General features: G+C 28.7%; 1 protein-coding gene and 1 long non-coding RNA gene across 11 annotated transcripts; one reads left to right on the top strand and one right to left on the bottom strand.

Moving 5' to 3' along the window:
* Positions 1-5,944: 5,944 nt before the first annotated feature.
* Positions 5,945-13,388, bottom strand: LOC149882368 (uncharacterized). 4 transcript variants are annotated; one of them, XR_016444860.1, is made up of 3 exons: positions 12,296-13,388; positions 9,021-9,108; positions 5,945-8,550 (listed from the first exon to the last, which is right to left on the bottom strand). It is a non-coding gene; the product is annotated as an uncharacterized LOC149882368 (long non-coding RNA). The 4 variants fall into 4 exon arrangements; XR_016444862.1 differs by having other exon boundaries at positions 5,945-7,912; XR_016444859.1 differs by lacking the exon at positions 9,021-9,108 and having other exon boundaries at positions 5,945-7,912.
* On the top strand, positions 6,958-20,035 carry LOC149882367 (uncharacterized). 7 transcript variants are annotated; one of them, XM_090066310.1, is made up of 10 exons: positions 6,958-7,075; positions 9,482-9,648; positions 9,863-9,984; positions 14,066-14,179; positions 16,162-16,230; positions 16,349-16,417; positions 18,128-18,293; positions 18,612-18,854; positions 19,024-19,227; positions 19,310-20,035. In XM_090066310.1, the coding sequence occupies exons 1-10, from the start codon at positions 7,062-7,064 to the stop codon at positions 19,777-19,779; spliced, it is 1,638 nt and encodes a 545-aa protein (XP_089922436.1). In that variant the 5' UTR covers positions 6,958-7,061; the 3' UTR covers positions 19,780-20,035. The 7 variants fall into 7 exon arrangements, with proteins under 7 accessions (XP_089922436.1, XP_089922437.1, XP_089922441.1 ...); XM_090066311.1 differs by having other exon boundaries at positions 7,045-7,075; positions 9,820-9,984; XM_090066316.1 differs by lacking the exons at positions 6,958-7,075; positions 9,482-9,648; positions 9,863-9,984 and adding exons at positions 13,175-13,605; positions 13,866-13,936.
* The last annotated feature ends 1,792 nt before the right edge of the window (positions 20,036-21,827 follow it).

Raw genomic sequence — 21,827 nt, 5'->3', positions numbered from 1 at the left:
TGCTATCAATGTCATGGAAGGAGAAAAGAATACAAAGAATACAAAGGTAAGAATTATTTTAACGTGTGAAATGAAATCTGTAAGCATCATGACTGGTGAAGAAGTGACTCGGGAAGCAAGCTTTTCATCAAGAACAGAGACTATTCTAGCAGCTACAGTTGTAAGAACACTCATGGGTGAGATTTACGTACCTCTCAGCGCTTCTTCCTATATTGAGCTGTCTAAAGAGCTGAAAGACAAAAAGGCGATCATCAACATGGAAAACGAGGACAATCAATGCTTTAAATGGTCGGTTACCAGAGCTTTGAATCTTAAAAATATGCATAACGAAAGAATTGACAATGATCTTATTTTAAAATCAGAAGATCTGAATTGGGATGGAGTAACATTTCCTGTGGATTATCATAAAATAGGAGAGTTTGAGAAAAATAATCCAACTATCAGCATTAACGTCTTTTGGTATGAAAATAAAAAACCTTACCCTTTGCGAATATCTGAATTTGTTGATCGAAAGCACTGTGTTGATTTGCTGTATATTAAAAACGAAGACACAGAACATTATTGTCTCATTAAAAGTTTCAGTCGGTTTGCTGGTTCCTCAACATCGAAACATCAACACAAAAGATATTTTTGCAGAAGATGTCTTCAAGATTATGAGCAGGAAGAAAAGCTTAAAAAACATAGAGAATATTGCTATGATAATGCACCTATGAGAATCGAGCTTCCTAAAGAAGGATCAACTGTTGAATTTAAAAACTATGGCAATTCCATGAGGGTTCCCTATATTGTATATGCAGACTTTGAAAGTTTCATCAAACCTATCGATGACAACACTGAGTATAATAATAAAGAGAAAAAAACCAAAAAATATCAAAAGCACGTTCCAAGCTCCTTCTGTTATTACATCAAATGCTTTGACGACAGCCTTTACAAAGAAAAACCAGTCATGTACACAGCTGAAAGCGATGACGATGATGTAGCTCAAAAGTTTGTAACCATGCTTGAAGCTGATCTTATAAAGATTTTCGATAAGATTGATATAGTAAAAAAGAAAGTGGTTACTGATAAGGATGAAAAGAAATTTGAGGATGCAACTCTATGTCATATTTGCAAAAAAGATCTTAACGGTGATAAAGTATGGGATCACTGCCATTTGACTGGAAAGTACCGTGGTGCTGCTCATAACAAATGCAACTTGGATTATAAAATTCCAAAATTTATTCCCGTTGTCTTTCATAACTTGTCTGGCTATGACAGCCATTTGTTCATCAAGAGATTAGGTGGAAAAAAAGGAAAGATCACTTGTATACCTAGCAATGAAGAAAAATACATCAGCTTCTCTAAACAAATCAAAGTGAGAGAATTCCCTGATAAGAAAGGTAAACTTCGTGAAGTATGGAAAGAAGTGAGGTTTATTGACAGCTTCAGATTCATGAGTGATAGTTTAGAAAAACTGTCTAAAAATCTAACCAACGATCAATGCAGAAACGTGGCCGAATATTACAAAGAAAAACAGTTTGACTTATTAAGAAAAAAAGGCATTTACCCCTACGATTGGACAAACTCCATTGAAAAATTCTCTGAAACACAATTGCCTCCTATTGAAGCGTTTCATTCAAAACTGAAAGATGAACCAGCAAAAGTTGAAGACTATGCGCATGCGCAAAACGTTTGGAACGAATTTGGATGTACAAGGTTTAAAAACTACCACGAGCTATACAACGTATCCGACGTGCTGATACTTGCAGATGTCTTTGAAAATTTTAGAGATGCATGTCTCAGTCATTACGATCTTGATCCTGCTTGGTATTACACCTCTCCTGGCTTGACTTGGGACGCTATGCTAAAGATAACTAAAATTAAATTAGAATTGTTAACCGATATTGATATGCTCAATATGATACAAAAAGGTGTGCGTGGTGGAATCAGCATGATCTCCAATAGATATGGAACTGCTAATAACAAATACATGGGTAAAGATTATAAACCTTCAGAACCTTCAAAATTTCTTCAGTATTTAGATGCTAATAATCTTTATGGATGGGCCATGAGCAAACCTCTTCCCGTTGGAGGATTCAGATGGATGACTGAAGAGGAACTTTTAAATTGGAAATCCATGCCTTGCATTCTCGAAGTAGACTTGGATTATCCTGAAAGCCTACACGATACACATAACGATTACCCATTAGCTCCTGAAAGACTAACCATTGGAAAAGTGGAAAAGCTGGTACCTAATTTAAACAACAAAGAAAAATACGTCGTTCATCATGAAAACTTAAAACTGTATGAACGAATGGGATTGGTCATCACAAAAATTCATCGTGGTATCGCCTTTAGAGAAGAACCTTTTATGAAATGTTACATTAGTCTCAATACCAAAAAAAGAGCAGAAGCTACCAACGAATCTGATAAGGAATTTTTCAAACTTATGAACAACTCCGTCTTTGGAAAAACAATGGAGAATATTCTAAAACGCGTTGATGTTAAACTCGTTACCACGAGAAAAGAAATTCTAAAATTTTCCAAAAGTACTCGATATAAAAGAAACACCATTTTTGATGAAAACTTAATCGCGGTTCACATGGAAAAAACAAATGTCTTTTACGACAAACCCGTTTACTTGGGAATGAGCATCCTTGACATCAGCAAAACTCTCATGTATGAACATCACTACGACTACATGAAACCTAAATACGGGGATAAGCTAAAATTACTCTTTTACGAAATAGAAACGGAAGATTTTTATCAGGACATTGCCGATGATGTACTTGAAAAATTTGACACGAGCGACTTTCCTAAAGATCATCCTGCCATTCAAAACTTTGCATTTGACGTTGGGTTTAAAAATAAAAAGGTTATCGGAATGTTCAAGGATGAGGCTGCTGGAAAGCAAATTAAAGAGTTTGTTGGACTGAGACCAAAACTCTACTCCTATGAGGTCTTTAATGAAAAAGAAGAACGCAAAAAATGCAAAGGAATTCAGAAATGCGTAGTTGAAAAGAAAATCACTCATCAAGACTATTACGACTGCTTAATGGAAAAGAAAGAAAAGCTAGCAACCACGAATGTTATCCGATCTCATTTTCACAATGTCTACACCGAAGAAATCAACAAAGTAGCACTCAGCGCTAACGACGACAAAAGGAACATCTTACAAGACGGAATTCACACCCTTGCCCTAGGACACTACAAACTAAAACCCTGTTTTAATTTTATGGACTATGATCAACTCTTCGGCCGTGATGATGATGATGATAATAAAAAAACATAATCACACACTACTATCTTTTTCATTAAATATAACTCAGAACATGATCACCCTTAAGTATAGGAAAAGTGTTAATGCGTCAGAACCTTTTTTTAAAAAACAACGACATCTTGAATTCATTAAGTATAGGAAAAGTATCAATGGCTCAGAACCGGCGAATCATAGTAGTAACAAGGAATCGAAACAAAATTCACGAGTTTAGCACTTTGAACTACAAACATTCAGACGATCTGAATGTAAATAAATTCTTTTTTATTTACATTCGAATGTTTATAATGAAAATGATGAAAAAAACCGAGGAGCTAAAACCAGATCTGGAAAAAAAAAAAAAAAGAAAAAAAAAAAAAAAGGCTTTTGAAAGTTTGAATCGAAATGAAGCTTCTCGGCGCCATAAATTGTATTAGACTGCTAATATGAATTGAATTTATTTAAAAAAATTAAATTTTTTAAATTTATCAATATCTATGGCAACTACTATTATCAAAGTATGGTATTTTTATCTTTTGTTACACATCAGCCGGCTTTTTCTTCTCTTTTCTAATATGTTAATAATAAATCTCATATAATTCTAAATGTGAACTTGATTAAAATATCAATAACATTGAGGAGAAAACTATGAAACCATTCAGAATTTTCCAGATAAACGTTTAACGAAGTTCTAACTTTGCGAGTTTAATTCATGTGCTAAATTTGCCAACTTAACATTTGGAAAACCCTAGGGAACACTCATTTAGAAAAACCTCGCTAAATATTGCATAAAAGGTGAAATATCCGAATAAAGTGCATGAAAATCTAAACTTAAAAATAATCCTTAAAGATGTCAGTTTATCTAATTTGAATTAGAGCTCGTAGTGCTCCCGACTGTTTTACATTGTACATTTCTGAAAATCGCTGATTTGATGGTGAAAATAGTTTAATCTTTTCGTGGCGCTTGCTCATGAATCAAACAAAGAACATATAATCTGAAAGCTTTCTCTACCTACATTAAAAATTTTCTAGAACAAGAAGCAATCACTAAATAAATATCCTTGTTAATTATCAAGTAACACTTATTAATTATCAAGTTTAAAAAGATTTTTAAAATAAATGTAAATCCTTTCTAACTACGGTTATTTTTTCATTTTAGTGTTAAATGCACACGTACAGGTAATCACAACTCTATTAGATATTTGTAATGAAACTTCTTCAGAACAGCATGTTTCCCTTTTCAGATATATTACTGACGCGACCTTGAAACTGTTCACGTCGTCACGGCATCTAATGCATTACTAATAGCTATTATTATAACTTTCTATATAAATAGTCATCACGAAATATTTTAAAAATTTACAATTAAAATAAAGGAAAGTCAGCATCATCTCAGCATCATCTCAGCAATATGTTAACATGCTACTATTTTTCTGATAGTTTTCGAGGGCTTTCTTTGATACATGTGAATGGCTTTCTTTAGTTTATAGCAAATTCTCTCATAAAAATTAGTATTTTTTAAAATGATTTCTTAAATTACTCGTAGTAAAAGTATTATAAAATTTTCGTTAATCATGTATATAAAAAATTAAAGCAATAAGCGTTTTTTTTATTTATTTATTTATTTTAATGTCCATCTTTTTATTAATTGTGAAATTTATAAAGACAATTTATAGAAACAATATTATTTAAAACAAATTTTACGTATTGTGAAAAAATATGTATAACAATCAAAAGTAAATATAAGTATCGTATTTCTTTTTGCAATTAGCAATCTTTTCAAAATAATTTTTAATTAGGTTCTTTTTTTTATTATTATTTGTTATTAACTTAACAAAAACTATCTGCTGTACATTTAGCTAAAAATGGCTCAAATTTATTGTAAACACAACAGAGCTATTTCTGCTATTGTTTGACAACAGCTTAAAAATGGCTTCAAAGAAGCATAAAAGTTATTACAGAAATAATAATTTTTTTAAATTCCACTCAAAACACAAATTTGACTTAAATGTTATGATAATATTTATTGAAATTTTAAACATCTTCAAAATGACGATTAATTAATTAATTGGATTAATTAATTGGAAAAAAAGTTCAATTTTTTGAGTTTTCTAAATGTCATGGTTTGATGTTTGCTATAATTGAATTTAGCGGTTTACTCCGTAAAGACTAAGATAATAAACGCAAAAATCCGTTAAGTCTACATCTAGATGAAGATGAAACAAATACTACCTACATTTAATCATTAACAATTAACGTAATTACCTATTGTCTGTTTGAAATATTGTCTGTTGGAAATAATTCTTTGACAAATGATGAGAAAAAGGAAAGAAAAAAGAAAAAAATCCTTTTGAAAATTTTTTTTCGCAAATCTTTGAAGAAAAAAGTTCGCATTTATTTTTAAGTTTGAAAGAGGGGGTTTGTTGGAGGGGGTTTGTAAGAGGAGGTTAGTAAGAAAGGAGGCGATCGGCGGCGAAAAAAACTTCGATTACGAGCAATCGCAATTTTTATGAAAAATAAAGCAACACTTTTAAGAAAAAATTTTTCAAATCATTTTTTTTTTAAAAAGAACCTTGTCAAAAGATTTGCTAATTATTGCGGAAGCATTACGTATCATTCCGAAATTTTTCTGAAAAAGTTTATCTGTATCCTTAAATTTATAAAAAAAGTTTATGAAGTTTATGAAACTTTTTATAAAACTCATGAAACTTTTTATAAAGTTTATGAAACTTTTTATAAAATTTACAAATTTAGACAGTAAAAAACTATACAATGGTATAACACAGTTTACGTAAAAGATTTGACGTAAGATAAACATTAGAGTAGGTAAAATTGAAAGATTATAAAAAATTGCTCTAAGATGCGTCAAACGCTGTCATTACGTCATATGATGTCATAATATTTCATACGATGCCATGTTGGAACAAGAGTTTAAAGATTAATTATTAAACCACGCATTATAAATTTCGACTCTGTTTCTTTTGAACCCATAAGTTTGAGCATAATGGATAATCACCATCTACAGTTTGTTGGAACTCGCGATGCCATGCTTTCACAGCACTATTTATACGAGGAAGAATTTCGAACGCGTTGTTGTTGAACCTTAACCTTTCAAACGCACTCGCAACATTGGAAGTGGGAAGATAAATTTAATACGAGGAATATCACGTGATGAACAAGATTACAATTACTCGCTGTATCTTGAAAACGGGAAACTAGCTTAATAAAAAAGGCCTTATTTAACAACTTCAAACTCATGCTGCAACGTATGATATTAAATGACTAGGCAATCTCCTCATAATTGCACATAATCTTTCAATTTCAACTTTGGACATTTATCAAATTTCAATTGCTCATAAAAAATTGCTACTTTATCTGGTCGCTCGTTTATGCATATACATACATACATACATACATACATACATACATACATACATACATACATACATACATACATACATACATACATACATACATACATACATACATACATACATACATACATACATACATACATACATACATACATACATACATACATACATACATACATACATACATACATACATACATACATACATACATACATACATACATACATACATACATACATACATACATACATACATACACAAAAAATTCATAATTTGTAACAAAGACAACGACAAAAAAATAAAATAACGGTAATATGACTAATACAAAAGCTTCAACAAACATTCTTATTTGTTTTTCGATTACGTAATCGAACTTATTGATGTAATAAAATTATTAACACGAATTTTGAAAGAAGTGTTTTTTAAGTTTAGTCAAGTATTTGTATGGCGTGATGGCAAAATTTATGTAAGTTTCATGTAATACATATTAGAAAGGGTTTTCTTTAAGTTTCTTAAAGCTTTTAAAATGGCGTTTTACATGATTCGTTTTATTATGTGATACTAAATTAATACACATAACAAAGGTATTTTCGTGTAAAATACGAAATAAGCTTTAAACTTAACAAAAGTAATTTAGAGGTTTCCTATTTAATCTTCCTTCTCTTGAAAACCAAATTCTTATTTGCTTGTTCTTCCCTTGAGAAACAAACTCCTAATTGCTTTCTCTTCCCTTGTAAACCAAAATGAAAACAAAACTTAGAACAGCAAGTAAGATTTCGTTTCCGTTTGTGATCTGCTCGCATCAGAATCGCAATCAGAATCATCATTTTGACAACTATGTTTGGGAGCAAATAAATTTATATGACCAGCATCCTGGTCTGTCTGGTGTTCAGATTCATTTTCAGAGCATTGGATTGTGTTAGCTTCTTTGAAAACAAAAATTCGTGCAATGTTAAAAAAAATATTCCAGAAGGAAATGTAAAATTTTTCAATTATATATATATGTGTGTATATATATATATATATATATATATATTAGGGTGATCCAAAAATGACCAAAAAATTATATTTCATTTGCAAATATCTGGTGAGGAGGCATTTTCAAATTTGCCGCTTCTAATGGAGTTTTTACTTTGCTGTTACAAAACAGGGATTCAGCGGTAGAATATGGCCCCCCACATAGTTTCTGGCGTTTTGTTGTATCTGTATTTTAATGGTTGCTCTTCTAATACAAAATAAACTCGGAAGTAACTGGAATGTTGTTAAGACAATATCACCATCTAAATTTCCATGTTCAGTTACCCTAAATATTATCATATCATTTTTGAAAAAAAAAAGTAGATTTCATACACCTTAAAATTTTCAATAAAGATAATAACAATACCATTTATTTCCTAAACTCAATTTTTATTTCCTACGCTCGATAATTTTTACTTAAGACACAAGTTAAGCTTTTTTTTGCTTAATTATAGACAGAGGGTGGTCTGATCTTTATATATATTCACAAAAAAGCAAAGTATAATCCTTTAAACATTTCCCACATTTTCCATTAAATCAATAAAATAAAAAGTGAAGTAAAACTAAACAAAGTATAACTTGGGTACTTTCGATTCTTTGATTTTTTCCATTTTTTTCATTTCATCCTAAAGCTATTTTTACAAGAAATCAAATCACAAATTTAATGAAGCGCAATATTTTTATAACAAAAAAATTCAATTTTTACTCAAAAAATCTTCTTGTAACATTTTGAAGAATCTCCCAAAATTTTTTTTTTTTGATGCTGAAAACCATTCCCATAGCCAACTCTGTGTCTATTTTTTTATTTGAAATTCCCATTAACGGTTTGTTAAACTGGTTTAAGTCGTTATTTTTTGATGCAACTCCACTTGCATCATCCAATCAAATGTTCGTGCATGTCTATTTTTGTACTTATGACAAGGTCTTTAATAGCAATAAAATAAAAAAAACAAACAGTTTTTTGGGAAAAAAAACCCAGCAGACTTGTTTCTAAACCATATCAAATAAATAATCTTCAAGGTCAGATTTTTTCTTGAGGAGTTACTAAGCTAAACCACTTCTAGAAATGCTATAAGAGTCTTTTCAAAAATTGCAAAAAATAAGTGACAAATAATAAGTAAATAGCAAATCTCAGACCTAATTTTATGAAATAATGTAAACACTTGGTTAAGAACTAATTATGCATTGCTATAAATAAATTTAGTAATAATAAAAATAATAAAGTTCAATTGTTTGGCTGACTATTGGTGAACCTTTGAACCTAAGAACTCGTAAGAGAAAGTCAATCAATTTTTTAATTATTTCAATTTTATAAAACATCTTAAAAACTTGTTATCTAGTTTGATCATAGATTTCGATTGTCTGTTTGCTAAATAAGCTGTTTAGAAACTAACCTTTCTTATGGGATCAATCCATGCAATGCTGTCTAAAGTCATTTTTTGATAATATTGGTTTGGAAACGTTGGTTTCAATTAGTATAAACTAAAGAGATGAATAATGCTAATAAACATTTAATCCAGAATGACGCGATTTCTTTTAACCCACATGAGTTTATTTTCAACACAAGATTAAGTAAAGCATTAATTTTAACTCCGATCGTAAAAGATCCTTATAACCGTTTATTATTAAAATTTATCTAGAACTTAATGCTTTAAACAGCGATTAGCAAGCTTTAACTACTCAAAAGTACAACTTGTGGACGAATTTAAAGCGACGATTTTATTAAAACTATTCTCTGCCTTTGTTTTGTCAACATTACAAATGCACGCAACTTTTGACTGGATTGTGGGATTATTTCCATTTATAGCCTTTAACTATATAAAAATATACAATATGTAATATTATTTCTTTTCAGAAAAACTTTAAAAGAGAGTACAGATATGATTAATTCAAAGAAAGCATCAGGGAATATATCACCCAAAGTCTGTCTTTTGAACACACATACTTCACTTGTTTTTGCTGCATCTGAAGAAAAGAAAGTTTATGAATCTCTGTTGAAGCTTGTTATTGAGAGGATAAATGGTAAAAAATGGTCATAGCCTTGTTTATCGCTTTTTAAAGATGTGAATTTTTAACACATGGTAGCACCATTTTAAATAATGGTGGCATAATATAATTTTTATTAAATTTAGATCATTTGTGTACCATCGACTTAGTTCATATTTTAAAAACACAGCTACTTTCTTATTTTAGAAAGCAACTGGTGTGTAGCGTTAAGAGCTATTTTTTTTTATAGCAAGCACCGCACTTATGCAATGGGCTAAAATGGAGAGTAACACAGCGGTGAAAAATGCGATTTGTAGCCTCTATGATATTAATCTTATGTGGTCATCAGTCCAAAGAGAGTTTGCAGAAGAGGTATGCTTTTAGCATTAGCCTTCTACATCAGTCTTTTAGGATAAATCGGATTTTTTGAAGTAGAACTCTTCTACTTTAATACGTTTAAAGTAAATTTTTCTTCTTTAATGCGTTTTAAACAGCAAATGTTTATGTTACTAGTTTATATATTTAAAACATAATTTTAGCAAAATTTTTAAAATAAAGTTTATATATTTAAAACATAACTTTCGCAAAATCTTTAAAACTAATTTTATATATTTAAAATATAATTTTAGCAAAATTTTTTAAAATATAGTTTAACAGATTTTACGATTAAAACAAAATAAAAATTAAAAATTATGTGGAGATATGGTAATTTTTTTTATGGAGTTTTTTAGCTTTGTAGGTCTAAATATATGTTTTTTTTTAAATTCGATTTGTTTTAAACGACTGATAGGAAAGTTTGTACTTTAATCGTTATTACTAGTTTTTAACGGAAAAACTAAACGTTCATTTTTAGTATACATAGATACATATACCACACTGCTACTAGATATAGATTAGGTCCAAAAAAAAAAATTTGGTTTTGAAATTTTAGAAACTTATGTAGTAAAACGTTTCTCAAGCAATTTTTTTTTAAAAAAAAAAGTAAAAAATGTTTTTTGGTAATTTAAACATTTTGAATCTTTTTTTTTTAAACCATCATTTTTTTGAATCTAAATTTGGTACATCTATTAAGATTTTCTATCCCTGAATCAGGTCTAAGGTCTTTATCAGTTTAATTATATTAAAAATACTCAGTGTCTCCATCAATGATTACCGAGGGGGAGTTTTTGCCGGAAAAACGAAAGTTTGTCTGAGAGAATTAAAATCAAATAGAATCTTTATGAGATAAGTTCAGTTTGATATAAGGAGATTCCTGAATCATACGATAGTAATAGAAAATCAGTTTGTAAAATCTACTTGGGGGAAGGCAGAACGACTACTCTCTGAAAATCTAAAACATATCATTCCTATTAAAGTTTTCAGTGGATTTCTTGAGATTGAGCACATTTTTCCTATTGGTATTTTTGGTGATTGTCGCCTTGTTATTCAGTCTTTAAATACTTCTCAGTGATATCCATTCAAAAGGACAAAACTATGAACAAATTGTAGCTGGTTTAACAAATTTTTCTCTTCTAACAGGACAAAATCCACTTTTTTCTTGTATTATTTGTCAGACTGGTAGGCAAAAAATTTTGGCAGCATTGCAAGTGCGTAAGAATTAAAAAATCTAATTGGTAGACCAAGAGTTAATCCATTAAAACTTGGTCTACCACCAATAACAGAAAGATCTTGCAGTTTCCATTTAAATTTGCAGCTACTGTCAATTAGATATCGCTTGCGATAAACCTTATAACTGCTAAACGTTAGTTTACCTTCTCATGTCAATGTTTTTTCACCTAAGATAAGAGTAATTGAGTTGTGCGGAAGCAATCGTATAAAGTAGGTATGTGCGTATCTGCGATTTACGGCACCGATTTTAAAGATAAAATCTGTGACCATTTTTTCACCGCGTGCTCGAGGTTGGTGTTGCAGGGTGGATTTTTCTCGTCTTTTTTTTAAAATTTTATATTGACTTAGATAATATTTTAAAAGTAGAGTGTTGTAAGTTTATTGTAATTTGTTTTGTTTTTTTGCAGTTACTAACGTTTTTAGTGAATTCATTGCTATTGAAAACTTCATTCCTATTCTGGTAGTCAATTGACATTAAAGGGATAATGGGTTTTTTTTTCTAACTTTTGAATCAATTTTATATATCTATTTTCTATGTACCTGTCAAATTTCATTAAAAAATAATGACACGCTCATATTTTATTTTTGCACGCAGTAAAGGTACCAAATATTCTTCTGTTGTAGAAGTTGGGGGGGGGGGATTCACGATTATGAGCCTTTTGTATATTTGACTTTTTTATTCATTAAAAAATTGTTTTTTTAGAAAAATGAAACTTTATTTAAAATATTGGTGATTTTTTAAAAATATTCAAAACATGATTTACACACACACACACACACAAGACCATATTCTGCTATTAGTTGAATAAAAATATAACCGAGGAAAATTAATGCGCTAAAAACTAAATTAAGTTCTATTATAAAACCACCGTAAGCCGAACGCTAATTTTTTAAGTTGGTTGCAGTTTTTTTAAGCATTCCTTATAATGAATTTTTGTCACTTAAATGGGCATAACTTTTAGCAGAATCATTAGTTTTTTATGAAATTTTCACCATTGTAATACTGATTTAAAGCTCTTTACAATGATATATAATAATTAAATATTTGAATAGATTAAAAATATTGCACACGTACCTATATAAAGTGGTGGAAAAGAATCGACGTTACGTATTGATATGTGTAAACGGCTTTTAACAAGAAATATTCAAAAATAAAATTTTAGCGGTTTTTTCATAACGTATTTCTATGGTATTTCTATGGATCTTAATATAAACTGTATTCAAAGGTATTTCTATGGATCTTAATATAAACTGTATGCGAAAATTATGTTGGGAGAAGATATAAACTCATCGTCTTTAAACTCTATCCAGCTTTTAATTTTTGTTTCACCAATTTCACCAAACTTTTGTTTTACAAATGTCAGTAAATTTTGCTTTAGAATCAGCAAAGAGGAAACTTGATTTCTCTCTATCTCATGATACTGTTATAAAAATGCAAACAACTCTGAGCTTAAGTGACAAAAAAAATCTTAAAAGTAAGTTCTTTTATCAGAGAAGACACAGGAAAAAGAACTGCTATTGAGCCTCAACTTATCAAAGCGATTGTAGATTATGGAAAACGACTTGAAAGCTTTTTTTAAAATTAAAAACATCAATTTAAATTTTTGTCCTGATTCAAAAAAGACAATCTTGGGGGAAAAAAATTGCTGTTCTTTAGAAAGATATGTCTGCATTTATTGATTTTGTGTATCAGAAAAAACGAGTTGGTTTCTATCTTGTAATAATAGGAAAAAATTGTGGTAGAGAATCATCAAAAATATGCCTTATATAATTGATCAAGTGAATCACCTGTCAATCACCTGTAAAAAAAAACAAACAAATATTGGTAGATCTACTACTCGATTATCTAATGCAGACATAAAAAAAAACAACCCATCATGCACCTGTAAAAGAACTTTTCATTCTGGGTATTGCTCATGATGTTCAAGAACTTTTTGATGTTGAAGCCTTTGTTAATGCACTGCGACTTTTTCGTTTACAGTTTTGTGTTTGTGTTGATTTGAAATTGGAAAATCTTTATTTGGATCATAATTCAAAATATCCTTGCACTTGGTGTGAAGGGACTAGTCCATGGGAAACTCTGTATTAAGAATTATATTTATTATGAAGCCTAACAATAAATATAATTCTGAAATAGAGAGTTATATTTGTTGTTAGGAATAACAAAAAAAAAATTTGATGGACTGAATAATGCTTGGGGTAACAATAATGCCTAAAAATGGGTACAAAGTAAAAGTATTGTCTGAGTAGGATAAAGAGGATGATCTATAGAAGGATCAAGCAATTGCTGATAAAATTTTTTCACGATGTCTCTCAGTTCTGCAATTTTTGCCAATTTTGGACCCATTATTCAGTGTCAATGAATCATTAGCATTATGGTACAAGGTTATTTCTTTTGTAAAGTTTAATAGTCTTCATTTATAAATATTTGTTATATTATGTTAGAATGGAAAAAATTAATAGAATTATAATATTAAAAAAACATGGCAACTTGGTAAAAAAACCCCAGGAGGCAGAGATGGGAGTGGCAGTCTCCTCAATAGACATTGAAACTCAGTAAATTAACAGATATATTTTGTATGGAATTTTCAAAATCAACTTTTTTCTTATATTTTTATTCTTATATTTTATTTTTTTATGTTCAGTGTACTGCATATCAAAATATAATGTAGCAGTGTATTGCATATCAAAATAAAATGTTTTGTAAAAGACTACAGTAAGTTCTTTGAACTAAACAAATCATGATGATATAAAAGTAAGAAAATATAATAGTATAATTAAAAATATAATAGTAAATAAGATTTAAAACTTGTTTTTAAAACAGTCTAAAATTTTTTCTCAATAGACAAAAAAATTTGGAACTGCTTTAAATGAGATTCTGCAAGTTGAAGCTGGATTAGATGCTATACAAATGCAAATTAAGGAAATGACCGAAAAGAAAGAAAAGCTTATAAAGTCTGTAAGTTAAAATTTAGTTTTCTTTTCTTCTTTCATTTGATTTTTATTGATTTTACTATTTTAACTAAAATTTAAATTTAAGTATTATAATTAAGTTATATATATATATATATATATATATATATATATATATATATATATATATATATATATATATATATATATATATATACACTGTGTGACAAAAGTTATCGTACACTTTAAAAAAATTACTAACTCTTAATTTAGAATAAAAGAAATGCAAGGAACAAGTTAAAAACTGAATAAAAACTATTTGATTTATAATTATTTAAACAAAAATTGAAAAAACAAAACAAGAAAAAAATTTTATTTTAATATCTTGATGAAAAAGGAAGAAAAGTAACAAAAAGAAGGTGACAGAAGTTATTGTACGCTTTCAAAATAGTACACTTTGATAAATATTATGGGAACTAAACTTATATTTTAGTATCGTGTATTTTGTCCTTTAGCTTTTACAACAGCAGCAAGATGTCTTGGCATCGATTCAACGAGTTTTTTTGTAATAGACGGATCGATTGATTCCCACGTCTTTACAATTTGGACTTTTAATTGTTCAATGGTGTTTACACCTGTTCTATCTATTCATCTATCAATTTCATCCCATAAATGTTCTATTACATTCAAATCAGGGCTTTGAGGTGGATGATTTTGTATGTCCCAACCTTTTTTTTCCATAAATTCCATCACATCTTTGGCCTTATGTTTGGGATCGTTATCTTGAAGAAAAATGAAGTCATCACCAATACCAAGATTACGTGCTGATTGTTCAACATTTTCTTTAATAATACGTTTATAGTAATGTTTATCCATATTTTCTTCAATAAATACTAACTTTCCAACACCTGCTGCCAATATACATCCCCGAACCATTACTGATCCATTTCCGTGTTTAAATGTTCGGACTGTAGTTCCATTTTCTAAGCAATTTTTTGATGAACGCCATACACGAATTCTACCATCAGATCTTTTTACATTAAATTTAGACTCATCTGTCCATAAGACTTTATTCCAGAATGAGTCTGGCATATCAATGTACGTTTTAGCATAGTTTAATCGAAGCTTACAATTTTTATCACTAATACAAGGAACCTTTCTTGGAACGCGACTCACTATTCCTTGTCTTTTAAGACTTCGAATGACTGTTTTTGGACTAATTTTAACCCCCAAATCATTTTCTATTTTGCAAGCTAAAGTTTTGGCACTTACAAAACGATTTTTCTTGATTGTGGAAGCTAAGCTTCGTTCAGCACGCTTATTCAGTTTTTTTGGACGACCACTTCGGGGCAAATCAGCTAATTTTCCTGTTTTTTTGAACTTGTTAATAATTGAAGAAACTGTGAATAATTGAAGAAACTGTTTTTAGAATCAACAATTTTTGCAACACAATTTAACGATTTTCCTTCATTCCAATGCTTAATTATTAGCTTACGAATTTCTACAGTGGTCTTAACCCGTTTCGAGCTCATTTTACTTTTTTTTAACCAAAAAATTCATTTAAAACAATTGAAAATAATCTTAAAGTGTTTATAGTTTACTTTATTTTCAAAAATGTATGAAAAATGGTGGACATAAAGGTTTGGAGTTAAATAAATATTAGTGTACACCAAGTGTACGATAACTTTTGTCATCATCTTTAATGTACTTTTTTCAAATTTTGAGCCTAATTTTAATGTTATTTCAATATAAATTCCAAAAAATTCATAAATTAACAAAATAAATACTATTAAAAAAAAAATTATAAATAATTTTCATTAAATATAGCAGAAAAATTGTGTCTATATTGAATTTTTTTTTTTCTTCTTAGCGTACGATAACTTTTGTCACACAGTGTATATATATATATATATATATATATATATATATATATATATATATATATATATATATATATATATATATATATATATATATATATATAATAATTAAAATACAAATATTTTAATTAAAGTGTATGTAATATAGATAAATGACTCAAGTCGTAAGAAGCTTGAAATTTTGAAAATTTCATCCAATGATAATGATCTCATTAAGGTATGCCATTTTAACTATCTGTGTCATTTTATATTTTGTCATTTATTTTGCTTGTGGTTTTTTTAGTTAATATTTTTCAACAAAAAATGACTAAAACTTTTCGTTTTCAAACTTTAAGCTTGAAGAAGGTATTAATGAAGCCAAATCTGAATTAGAAGCCAAAACTTTGCAAGCTGAAATTTTTAAGGTAATTTTATTGAGTGGAGCTTTTTTAGAATTAGAATCAAGTTTACTATATAGGTTCTCCAAGTTTTAATTTTATTGTGGCATAGATAATTTAACATGATATATAGGTTACATGCTGAGGGAGGATATGCCGAATAAAATGTGGATAAATAAGTTACATAAATCAACATACAGAAATTATCTTACCTATCTTACAGTGAGTTCATAATTTAATATGGCCATCATGGTCATCTTGGTATTAAAAATAAAAAAAAAAAAACAAAGCTCAGTAATATAGTTTTCAAAAATTTTCTGGGTTGTGTATGCAACCTTTCCTGTCAAGAGAAAACTCATAAGCTTTTTCTTAACCAAATGCAAAAAACTACAAAAAAAAAAAATCTTAAATTTTTTCAAGACAGCTGACAATTGGGAGTTATCCCTTCTCTTGCAATAGTCCCTGAGCTCCAGAGGCCCACTAGATTAAGTTACCTTAGGCCTTACTTATCTATATGACCAACTTGTATGCAACCTCAAGAAAATATTTCAGAAATTCTGTAAGTAAATTAGGTAAGGTTTGTTACTCACTTGTCATAAAAACTCAAACATAAAATATATTTTTAAAATATCTTAAAGAGTTAAAAAAAAATTTAAAAAAAAAAGACCAGTATCATTTTGATATGTTAGGTCTGTTTGATTTCAATCACTAGCACATTTCTTCCCCTTTTTTTTTCTCTCCACAGTGATCACTAGGGATCAGATTTTAAAGTAAAAAATCATTGAAAAAAAAAACAACCTAAAAAAGTGGCATTTTTAGAAAAAACTTAAAACAAATTTACATTCAGAAAATGTAAAGTTAGTTTTAAAAGAACAATAAATTTAGTTGAAAAAAATAAATTAACAAAAATATCAATTGTATCACATTTAATCTTCTCTATCATACGTTGAGATTCGGTTAGATAATGCAATTTCTAATTACATATTATGTGTTTCTCAAGATTTTCATCTTTAAAATGAGTGTGTTTATCACAAAAAAAAATTCTTTAATCTGTTCAGGTGTTTGTTTATTTTTAAAAAGATTATTAATAAACATCTTTGATATGAATTTTAATATTAAGATACCTGGTTTGTGCATACATTTTGTAAACTAAAACTTTTTAATGAAAACCACAAATATTAAACTAGTCTTATTTTAAATTAATTTCATTTTAAAATTAATTTCATTTTAAAACTAATTTCATTTTAAAATTAATTTCATTTTAAAATTAATTTCATTTTAAAATTAATTTTATTTTAAAATTAATTTCATTTTAAAATTAATTTCATTTTAAAATTAATTTCTTTTTAAAATTAATTTCTTTTTAAAATTAATTTCTTTTTAAAATTAATTTCTTTTTAAAATTAATTTCTTTTTAAAATTAATTGAGCTTTGATACAAGCTTGGTCATAATGATTTTTTACGGTCTTTCAAAGATGGTATTAACAAACAATAGCTACCAAGGAGAACAGGAGTGTAAAAATATGGTACAACATTTTTTATTAAGAAAAAACTGTTAGAATATGTGTAAGAGCTTTTTTTTTTTACAAAACCAATTTTGTCATGCTCGCTATGAACCGAACTTTGGTTTCCGCCTTTTTTTTTTAGATTAATTTTTAAAACAAGACTTAATAAGTTTAACATTTTGTTTTAACTTTTATGTTTGGGTTTTTAGTTTTTTACATTTTCTTTTTTTAGAATACAAAGTTAAAAAATTCTCTTCTTTCTGTAATGAACTCACATCTAATGTTGGCTCAGAAGTCACAATGTATCTTTTCAACCGCAAAAATGATTATTGAAGAAATTCCGGAAGTCCCTACACACCTAAAAGATTCAGGGAACAAGATAGTCTCAGCAGAAATAGGTGGAATTTGAGGCATTATCATAAATATAATTATATATGGCTGACACTTTTTAATGGATTCTAAGATTTTTGGGTATATGTGTTAAATACAAAGCTTTTATAAAGCTCTTTTTATATTGTGATCTATTTTGATTGTGTTTCTTTCAGTTTCAAATATAAATTATGTATTGTAGTTTGCAAAAACATCTTTATATTCTATAATTTTTCTAATTTTAACTTCTCAATAATAACTAAACATTTAACTGAGATTTCGAGTTTTTAGGGAGTTTTTAGTCAAGTATTTGTTTAAAGAGATATATTTTTTACCGATTCTTTTAGGTATTAGTGGCGAAGAGCAAATTAACAATCTTGCAAAAGCATTAAATCTGGAACATCGCTCTAAAGTACGCATAGATTCTTTATCAAGTTCACACTCACTAGATCATCCATCAAAGCAGTCACACAAATTAGTTGATCTACTTCATGAAAAGCGATTTGCATCCAGTTTTCTTGCACAAAGCTTGTCATCCAGAAAACTTCAACCTTCACATTTAACCATGCCTGATCCTAAATTAAGAGCCAGTATGTGTTCTATGTATGGTTGTGTATTAAATGATTGTATGCTGTAATTAATTGTTTTTATCTTCGCCATGATGTTTTTGTTAAAGCACAGGAAAAATTCAATTTAAGTTTTTTTTTGAATATTTTGTGATGATCCCCTTGAATCACGAATTATTTTCAAAATGTTTAGGATCACAAACTACAACCACACTCTTAACGTCACCCAGCGAATATATGAGTTCATCCAATGAAAGTTCAAAACATCCTGTACATCTTAACAATAACATAAACAAGCAGAATTTAAATCTCGAGTCGGATTATTATGTTCAGCCGAACAATGTGTTATATCGTTCATGCTCAGACCCTATGCTGAAAATAAACGCAGATGATGGTGGTATGGTATTTGTTAAGGTATTTTTCGATTTGAAACATTAATTTTTTTTATTCCTTGTGTTTTTTAATTTTATGTTTTTTAGATGGAAACTCAGTTGATTCAGCATGTTCAAGTTATTATGTATTTGATTCCGATGACGAACCTTATTACGATGTTCCTTCCTTTGACAGCGAAGAAATATCAAGTTCTCCCATTTCTTCTGAAAATGAATCTGAACTTGTTTCTCCATATAAAAACGAATTATTAAAAGCAAACGAGGATTCTGATGAGAGCTTTTCCTCTTCATATATTAAAGATTCCCCTGAAAATGATGATAGTCCAAATATACCACATAAAAGATTTGGAGTTTCAAAAGCACTGCACAGATCACCTCGAGTAAGACCTAGAGTTAATACAGAGACAATCACGGAGATGAAAAGCGATCCTCCATTAACATCAAGCTATTTAAAAGGACCACGCCCAACTCCTAGGCTTAAAAATAATGGAGCTTTTCCAAAACAGAAGAATATTACAGAGGAAAATAACAATTTTCTTATGCAAGGAACTCCATAAGAGATAGGAAAAGCAATCCCCTTGGATGGTTTTACTAATCTTGCATCAATGAGTTTAATATCATTGCATGAGAAAGGATACACTAATGGTGTCAGTAAAGCAGTATTTTTGGATTGTTTTAATGTATATACAATCATGTTAAAGAATTTGAATTTTTAACATTGCTGATAGGAGCAATCGATCAAATATCACTTGTGCACTTGTATAAATTTCAATTTGTAAAAATTTATTGAGGAAAAATATTAATTTATTGTAATATTCACTTAGTAACAAATGGCGCTCTCTCCCTTTCACGTTTCAATTTCTAAAATGCAGTTAAAAGTTGATTTTTTCCTTAGTCGTGTAATTCGTATTTTATTTTTATTTTCAGTCTATTTATTTGTAAATGTTAGTTTATTTTTATAAATATTATTAGCAAAAAAAAACATTCCTTGAAGTTATATTTAGAGGACCAGAACGTTGCACAATGCCACAGAACATAGAAAAGACAGCAGTTATCTAATTTTAAAATATTTAATTGTTTGGTTTTTTGGGTCAAGGAATTTAACACTAAAATAAAAATATCTTACGCGTACGAAAAATACACGTGTGTAACAAGTGCCTTAGCATGTTGTAGGAGTACAAGCGTAATTTATAACTTCAAAGTTAAAAAAAAAAATTAAATCTATATTTAATGTATATGAGCATTTAAAGTCCTTTTACTTAACCATCGAACTTCGGCTGCCGGAAAATTAATTTTATATTTATTGGTTTGTATTCGTGCAATTTTAACAATCCTCATCCATTCCTCGAAAAATGATTACGTGGTTGGGCATCATGTACTTTTACAATTTAAAGTTTTCACGTGGTCGTTTGTGAATGAATATCTTGTGAATATAGCGCGAAACTGTTAGTGTTATAATATTTATATTTGCCAGTTTTTTTTATATTTTGTGAATCAAAAGGGTATGTATATAATTAACTAAAGATTAGTTGGTCTGATGCAGATATCCTTGTATAGTTTTATGAATATAGCTAGAATCAATTCACAAATTTTTTATTCGTTTGCTAATCAGTATGACACAAAATTGCACAGGAGACTATTTTTGAAATATGACACAAAATTGCACTGGAGGCTGTTTTTGAAATATCTAGTACTTTCCCTTTAAAAAGAACACCTGACATATCGAGCGAGCCTTCAGAACTTGTCATCAGATGTGCAGGCATTATTCAAATTAAATTATGGAGTGCCTAAAATACAAATTCGAGAAGAAAAATCGCCTAAATATCACGGTGTCGTTCGTGTGCAAAAGACAAAAAGAAAACCTCAGCGTCAATCAATCGCCACAAATGCCAGACATTTTCAGGTAAGCGTCACTCTCAAGCAAAAAATTGTGTGCGTTGATTGTGCGAAAATTAATACTGAATCCAATTTGACTATCAAATACAAAACATTTTCTTGTGTTACATGTTTTATATATGTCCATTTGTTAACATAATTAAGGTCTATCATTTTGTAAATAAGATAAATTAATTTTTTCGTTGACATATTGTTTTTACTTTAATTACTAAGATTAGTGTAGCTCTATAAATAAAAATATTTTTTGATTATAAATACTTTTTATGGTTCTGGCGACAAGATCATTAGATCTTCTATCAGATACCAATTTTTTATTTAAATTAGTCTATATATCACGGATTTAATTGCATCACGAAATAATATATCTCGGATTTTAATGTATTACGAGAACATATGTCATGGATTTTGTTGTATTACGAGAGCATATATCACAGACTTTATTATATTACGACTAATTAAATGTAAAACTGAAAAAAAAAAAAAAAAAAAAAAAAATAATCAAATAATATAAAAATAATATAATATAATATACATAATATAAAATAAAAATATATAATTGAAAAAAGTAAAAACTTGCTGTAATCCGTAAGTCATAAAATTTAATACACGCCCACTCGAAGGTTATGGAGTCAAAAATATCAATTAAACGTTGAAAAACGTCTATCTATTTCATGATTTCTAAAAGTTCTTTTATTTCCCTCATTACTAA

The sequence above is a fragment of the Hydra viridissima genome, unplaced genomic scaffold, assembly GCF_058129835.1.
Source record: "Hydra viridissima isolate aposymbiotic clone 2 unplaced genomic scaffold, HvirCarnegie_v1 scaffold_11, whole genome shotgun sequence".
NCBI classification, from domain to species: Eukaryota; Metazoa; Cnidaria; class Hydrozoa; order Anthoathecata; family Hydridae; genus Hydra; species Hydra viridissima.
The sequence above is the reverse complement of the archived record's forward strand: the minus strand, read 5'-3'. Positions and strand labels throughout refer to the sequence as shown.

Coding starts and splice junctions, on each gene's coding strand:
- LOC149882367 (XM_090066310.1), top strand. Junction 14,180..16,161: donor AAGAAAAGCTTATAAAGTCT/GTAAGTTAAAAT, acceptor TATGTAATATAG/ATAAATGACTCAAGTCGTAA. Junction 18,855..19,023: donor TGATCCTAAATTAAGAGCCA/GTATGTGTTCTA, acceptor CAAAATGTTTAG/GATCACAAACTACAACCACA.